The sequence below is a fragment of the Macaca mulatta genome, chromosome 5, assembly GCF_049350105.2.
Source record: "Macaca mulatta isolate MMU2019108-1 chromosome 5, T2T-MMU8v2.0, whole genome shotgun sequence".
Lineage (NCBI taxonomy): Eukaryota > Metazoa > Chordata > Mammalia > Primates > Cercopithecidae > Macaca > Macaca mulatta.
In genome coordinates, this window is record NC_133410.1 from 53,888,525 (window position 1) to 53,897,913 (window position 9,389).

Below are 9,389 nucleotides of genomic sequence, written 5' to 3' on the forward strand. Positions count from 1 at the left end.
AAATACAGGCATAATATTATACATTCATTCACTTTAACTCTTGCTCGTGGAAATCTTATGTTCCTCTATTTTGGCATATTAAAACGTTAGGATGGTTTATTTTAGAGGGTATGTAATCCTGTCACCTGATACTAGTATTAGCCTCTATATAGAGAATAAAGTATTAAAATTATAATAAATATAGGTCTATATGTATTCTTCTATATATTTAGCTTAAATTTAATAGTTTCTTATTACACCATTTAGTTAACTTGTTATTTTTAGCACTTGTATTAGTTGTTATAAAAGTGAAATAGTCTCAGAAAAAAGAAACATTAGGGACTTTCCATTCTGTACAGTTCTTTGATGAGTTGCATGTTCAAGCTGTTTTATATGGCTTTGTTTGCTACCTTGATAACATACCTTTATTGTGTAGACATTATAAGCATGAGGATATGACAGACTTGTAAGCCTTGTCATATTCCATTTCCTGCAAATAAAAATTGCTCTTCAGTGTTCTGGCATTGACTTCTTGCTGTAATATAAATGGCAGCCCAACATCCATGACCTTAAACATAATTAGCGTTATGACTAATGTGTGCTTTGTAAGCTAGTATTGGGGATAGTTGAAGGACAATGCTATCTAATCATGGTCACTTACAACCAGGATGCGTTGCCTTGTTTTTAGAATTTTCCGGTAAGCAGATGGCAGCAGCCAATATGAAATAATTGCCTGGAAGTAAGATTCCTGATGTAATAATGAATAAAATATTTCCCTCTAGCCAAAAGTTTCCATTTTTCTTGATTCTTCTTTCTTACCTTTTCCTCTTTTGTGCTACTCTCATGTATTTTCTCCATATTTTCTTCTCTCCTTTTCCACTATTTTTCTCCTTGGTAACCCTCTTTCTCTCCCTCAGATTCATACTTACTCTATTTTCTCATTTTTGAGATCTGGCTCCACCACCAGTGGAGGTCTATGTGATCGTGAACTCATTCATTCTTCATCCATCCATTCACTTGTTTCTAAGTACGAAATTATTGAGTCTGCTCTATATTAGACCTATGCAATGACATCATAGAGGGAATATGGATAATAACAATATGTTTTTTGTTTGTTTTTCTTTTTTCTTTTATTTATTTATTTTTTTTTTTTTTGAGACAGAGTCTCACTCCATCACTAGGCTGGAGTGCAGTGGTGCGATCTCGGTTCACTGCAACCTCCGCCTCCCGAGTTCAAGCGATTCTCCTGCCTCAGCCTCTGGAGTAGCTGGGACTACAGGCGGGCACTACCACGCCCAGCTAATTTTTGTTTTTTAGTAGAGATGGGGTTTCACCATGTTGGCCAGGATGGTCTCAATCTCTTGACCTTGTGATCCGCCCACCTTGGCCTCCCAAAGTGTTGGGATTACAGGCGTGAGCCACCACACCCAGCCTACAATGTGGGTTTTTACTGAGAGTTTGCTGTATGTCAGGCACTATTTTCAGTGCTTCATAAAGCTTAACAAATTTAGTCTTTACAACAGCCTTAAGAATAGGCCCATTTTTTAATCTTCATTTTACTGATAAAGGAACTGAGGTACACAGTAGTTAAATAAGTCACCCATGGTCACACAGTTAAGAAGTGGCAGAGGCTGGAAGATATACTCCATCTTTAGATTGCTGAGATTTAACCACTGTTATCTTTCCTTTTAGATATTTGAGCACACTATTATGGCATGATGTAGTACAGCTACAGTGGAGATGCAGTGGGATCTTTGGGATAAGGAGCCCCATAACTGGGAAAACTGGGAAATGCTTAACAGTGACTCTTGAACAGATTTCCCGAAGTCATCTCCTTTTAAATTTTTGAAAAATAAAATCACACCCAGACATTATCAACTGTTGATAAAAGTAAAAAGCACTGAGTCCATGATCAGAAGGGGGGAAGAGCATTTGCTTGTTTTTGTTAACGGGTGTGTGTTAAAACATATAGGTGTATATTGAATTTAATAGGTTTTTCTTTATGTTTTTGGTGCTTAAATCTAGAGACATTTGGCAGCTGATAATTGATACTTAATACCAAGCTTTGAAAGAGTTGTAATAAGGACCTCAGAGTCAAAATCAACAGAGTTTTCTTCCTTCAAGTTTCCATATCTTTAATTAAACCACATCAAATGAAATAAATAATTTAGTTCTGGAACAATTTAGGTATTAAAGTGAATTTGAGAATTTGAGTAGATTGTGAATCTCACTTGTTAAACTATCCAATTGCTTCAAGTAAATTAATAATCTACTAACCATTACTAGTCATTACACACTAAAGTTAATATGGCATATAGAAAAGAAGTGGTCACAGAAGAATCCTTGTATCTATATCAATTTAATAAGTGATAAAACACAAGTGAAAATAGAGATTGATAATCAATTATTTTCAAAATTGTACAGAAGAGAGAAAACTATTACTTTTTGATCTACAAATACACAAGAAAAATATGTCATTAATTTTTATCTTTGCTGTCATAATATCATTCCTCATATATTTGTTCAATTCTGGAAAATTACCAGAAGATAATATTTTAAATGTTCATCACTGTTGAATTGCATAGTTCAAATCTATTTCTCATTGAATATATATACTACCGTGTTTTAGAAGCACTGCTTTTTTTTTTTGGCTCAATTATTTGTGTATGATGTCATTTTCCTACCTGTTCCTCTTGAAAAAGTATTTCTAACCATGAAACGTGATGTGTGTGAAAATAACACTTTTATTGTTTTATTGTGTTTTGGCAACATACATAGCTCCCTTAGCTAATCTAGAGAACAGCACCTCTTCACTTAATATGCACTCTAAAAATGTTGTTTGAAAGTTCTAGGTAACACAAAAATACAGTCTGAGTACATGACCTATGACCTGTATCAGTAAGGAATTTTTACCTCATTTTAATCTGATCCTCTATCTGCTTTTTTCCTACTTCCTTTTGCACTGATGTGATTTGTAGACATTAACGCAGAGTAAGTAATAAAAATTGGTAATTGTAGTAATAATGTTGCCTCCAAAAGTATTTAAAAGACAGATAATGTGATGAATGTTTGTCTTTTAGAAAAAACGAATGGAAATTCCTAGTTCTGTTTTGTTTTTGTGCTTTTCTGTTTCTTCATTAATTTCTGAAATTTTCAAATTTATTAAGCAGTCATTTTTGAGAGTAAAATGGACAAAAATTCTGCTTTTACATTCAAACCATTCTTTTTCAACAATGTTTTGTTGCTTTTGAGTTTTAGCATGTTTTGGATATTAAAAACAAACTTACATTTAGAGGGAAATAAAGAGACACTCTAAAATCTAAAACGCTTTGAGAGCAGCTATTGTAAGAAATACAAATAATCTCAATAGGGTGATAATCCTGACCCTAATGTAGAAAGCACTATGCTAGCTTTTGGCTGGTTGAGGAATCTGGGAATGATTTAGTTGGTACAGTGGATCAGTAGTATCATACCAAAGAGATAAAAGGAAAGTATCTTTTATCACTCATTGGGAACTTTGTTTTCAAATATTTCCTGGATTATTTGCAATACACATGGAACAGTGTGTCCACACAACTTTCATAGAAGTGTTAAGAAATTAGAATGGCAAATCTTCTTTGGAAATGTGTAAGTGCAAATAGTCACCATTTGAAATGAACACATGATGGTGGTGTGCAGTGGTGAGAAATGGTCAGTAACAATAGACATGATTTTGCAAAAACCCTTCATGAAATGGAATTACAAAGAGATGACAATCCCTTTTTTGGGATTCCTCATCCTCAGTCTCTTACTGCTTACTAAATGTGATCTTCATGTATGCATTTTAGGAGCACCAGCTTGCATAAGAGAATATTTTCATTTTAATTCATTACATAAAGAAGTATATCGGGTTGTGTCTTTGATATTTTTATGGCCTTGATAGTAATGCTGTATTTTAGATAATAGTAACAAAATCGTATTTCCATAATTGTTTTTCCATATTAATTATACCATACCATCTCATAGGTGAACTTACTGTGGAAAAGATCTGAATGAACCATCATGCTTTAAACCAAGAAAAAAAAAATTATGACTTCATGTCTCATGTTAACATGACTTTCCTTGGGTAATCGTTTATTATATCATGGTAGGAAAACTAGATGTTCTTATGCTTTTTTAATAATGGCTTCAATATTTCAATATGGACTTATTTCTTTCCTCAGGGCCGGTGCATAAACTTCTCCCGAGTTCCATCTCAGTAAAACGGAAGCAGGAAGACCAAGACGGTACGAAGATGGCACATTTTCACATAGCTGATTTTCAACCAAATGGAAAAAATCAAGTGCATTTCAGAAGCTTTTGGAAGAGCAGCTTAATTCCTCTCAGTCAGGAAATGTTTTCTCTGCCTTCTGCTTTGCTTGCACCAAACATTTCCAAACATTTGTTCTGCCATCTACATGGGAGGTGATGAAACTCAGTGGTAACTCATGATTTATGACATTGAAAATAAAGAGGAACACTGACCTGCAGACTACGGTTTGTACAAGAAAGTTTGTTTGAATGTGTAGAAGAGGAAAAAGCAACAACAGCAACAACATGAAGATGATACCAAAACAACTGGCCATGATGGAAGATAGGAGTTTTTTTACATGGAAACATGGCACTTGTGTTTTTATGTGGCAAGATCTTTATCCATAGGCAGAGTATACAATTTCCCACCAGGCTAAGTAAATAAAGAAGTCCATTGCCTTATAGCTATGTCAGATCACAGAATCCTTCCAAGTCCCCTATCACAGTGTGCCTTACGGGAAGTTTCTGACTGGAAAATCTTGTCATTCTAACACTGAAAAGTGCACACGCATGACAAAATGTAGACAAGATGCCTCAAGGTATTGGTAGCAAGCAAGATTTTGCCCTTTAGTTTTCGAAGACACCTTTCTTTCATTATGCACTCGGGACAAGAAAATTAATAGAGCGTTATTCCACAGAAAGACAGCCTCTAGCCAGAGATCTTGAGTGAAGTGCAAGGGCCTTGTGCTTTGCAAACTTGTCCCTGTAACTGGTAGATTCCTCTTTTCCTATGCTTAGGATTTAGTAGTGCATAAAGCATGAATAGCTATAAACATACCTAGAAGTTCGTTTTGCTTTTAATTTAAAGGAAGCAGTCACCACAAAGCTTCCGCTCAGGGTTTTTTCTTTCGTCAAGTCTCCAAGGGCTCTTCAGCGTCACAAGCCAGCAACTCTCTTTGCATGAAAATTTCAAAGTTTAATTAATATAATTAAAAGCAACAGCAAGCAGCAGCCTGTGAAGATTTTGCTCATCTTTTTTATGCCTTTTGACATTGAATGACCTATTACTGTATGCGCATTACTTGGATTTTGAGGGGCACTCTACCTTGGTTATGATTCAGTAGAGGAAAAAGACCTCCTTTCTTCAATTTACAAATTAAATCTTCAGGAGGATCGCCATCACAAAACATTGATGATGTATGTATTATAATTTTTTAGAAAAACCACCATTGTGTCACGTCGACGATGCCAAATTATGTTAGCGTGAGCAGAAACACTGTGGGGGAGGAAAGCAGCAGCTGAAGAAAAAAGCTCAAATGATCTAGTCACTTTCGATACTGTACTTCAGATGCGAAATGGATATTCGACTGGAAACCTGACAAAGTGCGCCTGCTTTGATGTGAACTGGTATAGACAATGACCAGTGGCTGGGTCAGTGGGATGTCTCTCTGCGAGCACAAAGGCTTATCAAATGACACTAAAAATAAGTTCAACAACCATCACATTGGAAGGGAGAAGGCGAACATTTCATGTTTGGCGGGCATGCGAGTGCACAAGATGGAAAGAGCGATTGGAGCATCCTGGTATAATTACCCCCATTGTGCTCTTAATGGAAATTTCAAAGGATGGGAGTATTCTGTTGGTTGGTGTCCAGGTTTGTGGCACTGTTCCAAGAGGCCTTACACACACACACAAATATATAATTTTCTATACATATATATCCTCTAGCTTGAAACTTTTGCTCAAGTTTATTTATGTCACTGGCTGGCTGGATCCAAAGTCATGTGTCCACACATTCATAAATAAAAATTTTACCTATGCCTGTGCTACCATTTCTTTAAGCCTACATAAAGCTAATGCCTTCTTGGGTTGAATATGCAGTTGTTCTGCTTAGTTTCAGGGTTGGAATTCTATTCAGTTCCAAAATGTCCCTCATGTTCACAGATGATACTATTGGCAGTAGCTGCATATGCAAGTATAACTTGGAAGCCTGATATAGTATACCCAACCCTTTCTGCAATGAGTTATTATATCCCTTTGTTCTGCATTTGCATCTGGAACAAGATCTAATGCAGCTTCCTTAAATGGGCGCTTCATTTCTGATGAGTGCTCACCAATTGCTATTTTAATATCATTGAGAATACTACAGAAGCTAAAGCTATCTTTCTTTGGTAACTACTTTAAATTTCTCTAGAATTATGTAGCATACTTACATGTTGCTGCATGAACAATGTAAATTAACCTCTGCCTTTAAATGGAAAAATAACTTTCTGTAGATTATTATATAGCTACTATCAAGAGCTCTTAATGAAGAGGAAGTGGCAATGGTCTATATGTAGACTGAAAAAATACCATTAATAAAGTTCAAAGACTGATGGAATTTCATTGCCCTTAAAGATATGAACCAGATCTATTTTATACTTTTCTCCAATTATACTAACTAGCAATTGAAAACAATTTGTTTTAAAGAGTGTTATTTTCTTACCAAAAGACCAGATCAAAAATCCCTATACTTTTCAACCGAAAAAGATTAAAATAAAGCCGTTTCTATAAATTTAATGACATTTTATATTTTATATAGAGAAATAGCTTCTGTTTGATTTTCTGGACATCATGTCAGTCAAGATCTACTTTCTGTGTAAAAATGAGTAAGTCTTGCACATAAACCATTCGTGTTGCATAAGGTTGCAAAAACAATTAAGTGGGAAATGACTCCTAACTTATGTGTCTACTCTGCCTAGAAAGAAAGTTTTGAAGGCATCTATATATATTTCATAACAATGTCTGTTCTTTATGGATTTGATCCATAAATATTTATCTATCTGAAAACTTTGATACTTGGAATGTTTTCCTTAGAGCATTTGGTGCTCCAAGAAAAAACATTTGGTGCTAAGAGTTGCAGCACTGATGCCTTTCCCCAAGTTAATTCTATTTTAAAAATTTATATTTCCTTCCCAATGAGATGCAGAGTAAAATTTGAGACCCTCCATTGACTAGGGAGCAGCATCTGTCATCTATGGTTAATTACTATTTTGACAAAAATATAGAAGGTTTAAACCCCCATGTATTTCAGATTGTTAGAGAAAGAAGAAGGTTGCTTATATTTCCCTTGAACTTTATTCTAACCATTTAAATAATAAATTATTCAATATTTGTTATAATAAATCCTTACTAGATGTAAGATTTGGGTGTTTCTGTGAACTTAACTTTATTATCTAAGTATCACTAACCATTGTTTACTGCTTAGAGGCAGATACATTTATTTATTTTTAAATTGAAACAAATTCTATATTGTGGATAATTAGGTGTTTAAAACATTTTGATAGACCAGCTTATGTATGTTATTTTTGAAATTTAAGAAGGCAGAATGTAATCAGGTCACATTTACAAGTATAAGGAATTATAACTTCCTACTCCATGCATATATTGTATGTTGGTTAGCTTTTACTAGCATTTTCTATAGCATCACATTACTTTAGAAAGTTTTTGAGAGTTTCATTATTACTAGAAAAGTTTGGTGGGTATATGTACACAGGAAAGAAATATATGCATCATTTCAATATGAAAGGAAATACATAATCTAGAAACAGAATAACTCTTGATACATCTGTTACATAGTTAAGGAAAGAAACAGGCAGGTGAGGCTGGAGAACCGTTGTCTATTTGTAGGAAATAAAGTCAGTGCGGGCACACATTCTAGTTTCAGAGTTAAATTAATATTGTGCTTAGTGAATTTCTATGACATATTTATGAGAACACTTTAGTGTATTTCCACTCCTACTAGAATCTAATTCAGTTGATTGGATAAAAGAAAGACTTATTTTATTTTATTTTTTTGAAAATCCATAATGTAGGAGGTCCTGTGCTGGTTTTTTAGTGTATTTTATTTTTGTGCTCTCCTGCCAAAAGAAAAGGCTGATAAGTACACAGTACAACATGTAAATTTATATAAAAATATGCTTGTTTAGATTGCTCTACAATAACTATATTAAGGTAAATTTGTGTGTGTGTGTGTGTGTGTGTGTGTGTGTGACACAGAGAGAGAAACAGAAGGAGAGTTGAAACTCAACGTGTTTTCAAAAAGAGCCTTAGCTTAGGGATCAGGTGACAGAGAGGTCCTAGACCATAGACCCAGGCATCAACTAGCTTGCTGATGTCAAACAGATAAACTCTCAACCATAGACTGAAGATGGAATGAAGATATCAAAAGTTCCTTTCAGCATTGACTAGATTTTTTATTTTATTTTATTTTATTTTATTTTATTTTATTTTATTTTATTTTATTTTGAAACAGTCTCGCTCTGTCGCCCAGGCAGGCTGGAGTTCAGTGGTGTGGTCTGAGCTGACTGTAACCTCCTCTTCCTGGGTTCAAGTGATTCTCATCCCTCAGCCTCCTGAGTAGCTGGAATTATAGGCACACAACACCACACCCAGCTAACTTTGCATTTTTAGTAGAAATGCGGTTTCACTATGTTGCTCAGGCTAGTCTCAAACCCCTGGCTTCAAGTGGTCCTCCTGCCTCAGCCTCCCAAGTGCTGTGATTACAGGCATGAGCTACTGCACTAGGGCTCTGACTACATTTCTATTAATAAGGTTAGGTTGGAGGTTTTAGTATTTATGTATCTCATATTTATATCAATATGACTGACTTCTTTATACATAGTGTGTGGTAATATTAGCTCTGTAAACTGTCAGTTGGAAAAAAAAAAAAAAACCTTGAACTATAGTATATGTTGATAATTAGTCATAATAATATCTTAGTTAATTTCTTACAACTAAAATTTGTCAAAGAAGCAACTTAAAGCTTATATCTGATGAAATCTTTAAAAAGATGGGTAAAACATTGGGAAATGTATCCATGTACTTCACTCTGGTTCATAAGTTTAGCAAGAGAAGCACAGAAATTGTTATGAGATATTTATGCTACCAGTTTTAATAATTGGGTTACTTTCTATACTGCAGAAAGAAAAATTACTAAACTCCTCTCTTTTTAGTCAAAATTGGAAAAAAAAAAAAAAAAAGTCTTAATTGACAGTTACTATGCCTGTGCTGCCCATAGCAAGTATTCAGTGGAAAATACTGAGTAATTTGAACACAGCTTAGAATCCATTGTATGTTACAATTGCTCGCCTTTCACAAAG

At 34.6% G+C, this 9,389-nt stretch overlaps 1 protein-coding gene across 2 annotated transcripts in view; it reads left to right on the forward strand.

The window, feature by feature from the left end:
- Positions 1–6,068, forward strand: part of ANTXR2 (ANTXR cell adhesion molecule 2) — a 160,974-nt gene extending 154,906 nt beyond the window's left edge. For both annotated transcript variants that reach the window (XM_015138456.3, XM_015138457.3), the window contains exon 17: positions 4,182–6,068. In XM_015138456.3, coding sequence (XP_014993942.3) covers positions 4,182–4,220 — 39 coding nt within the window. In that variant the 3' untranslated portion in view covers positions 4,221–6,068. The remainder of the gene's footprint in view (positions 1–4,181) is intronic.
- Positions 6,069–9,389: the final 3,321 nt, after the last annotated feature.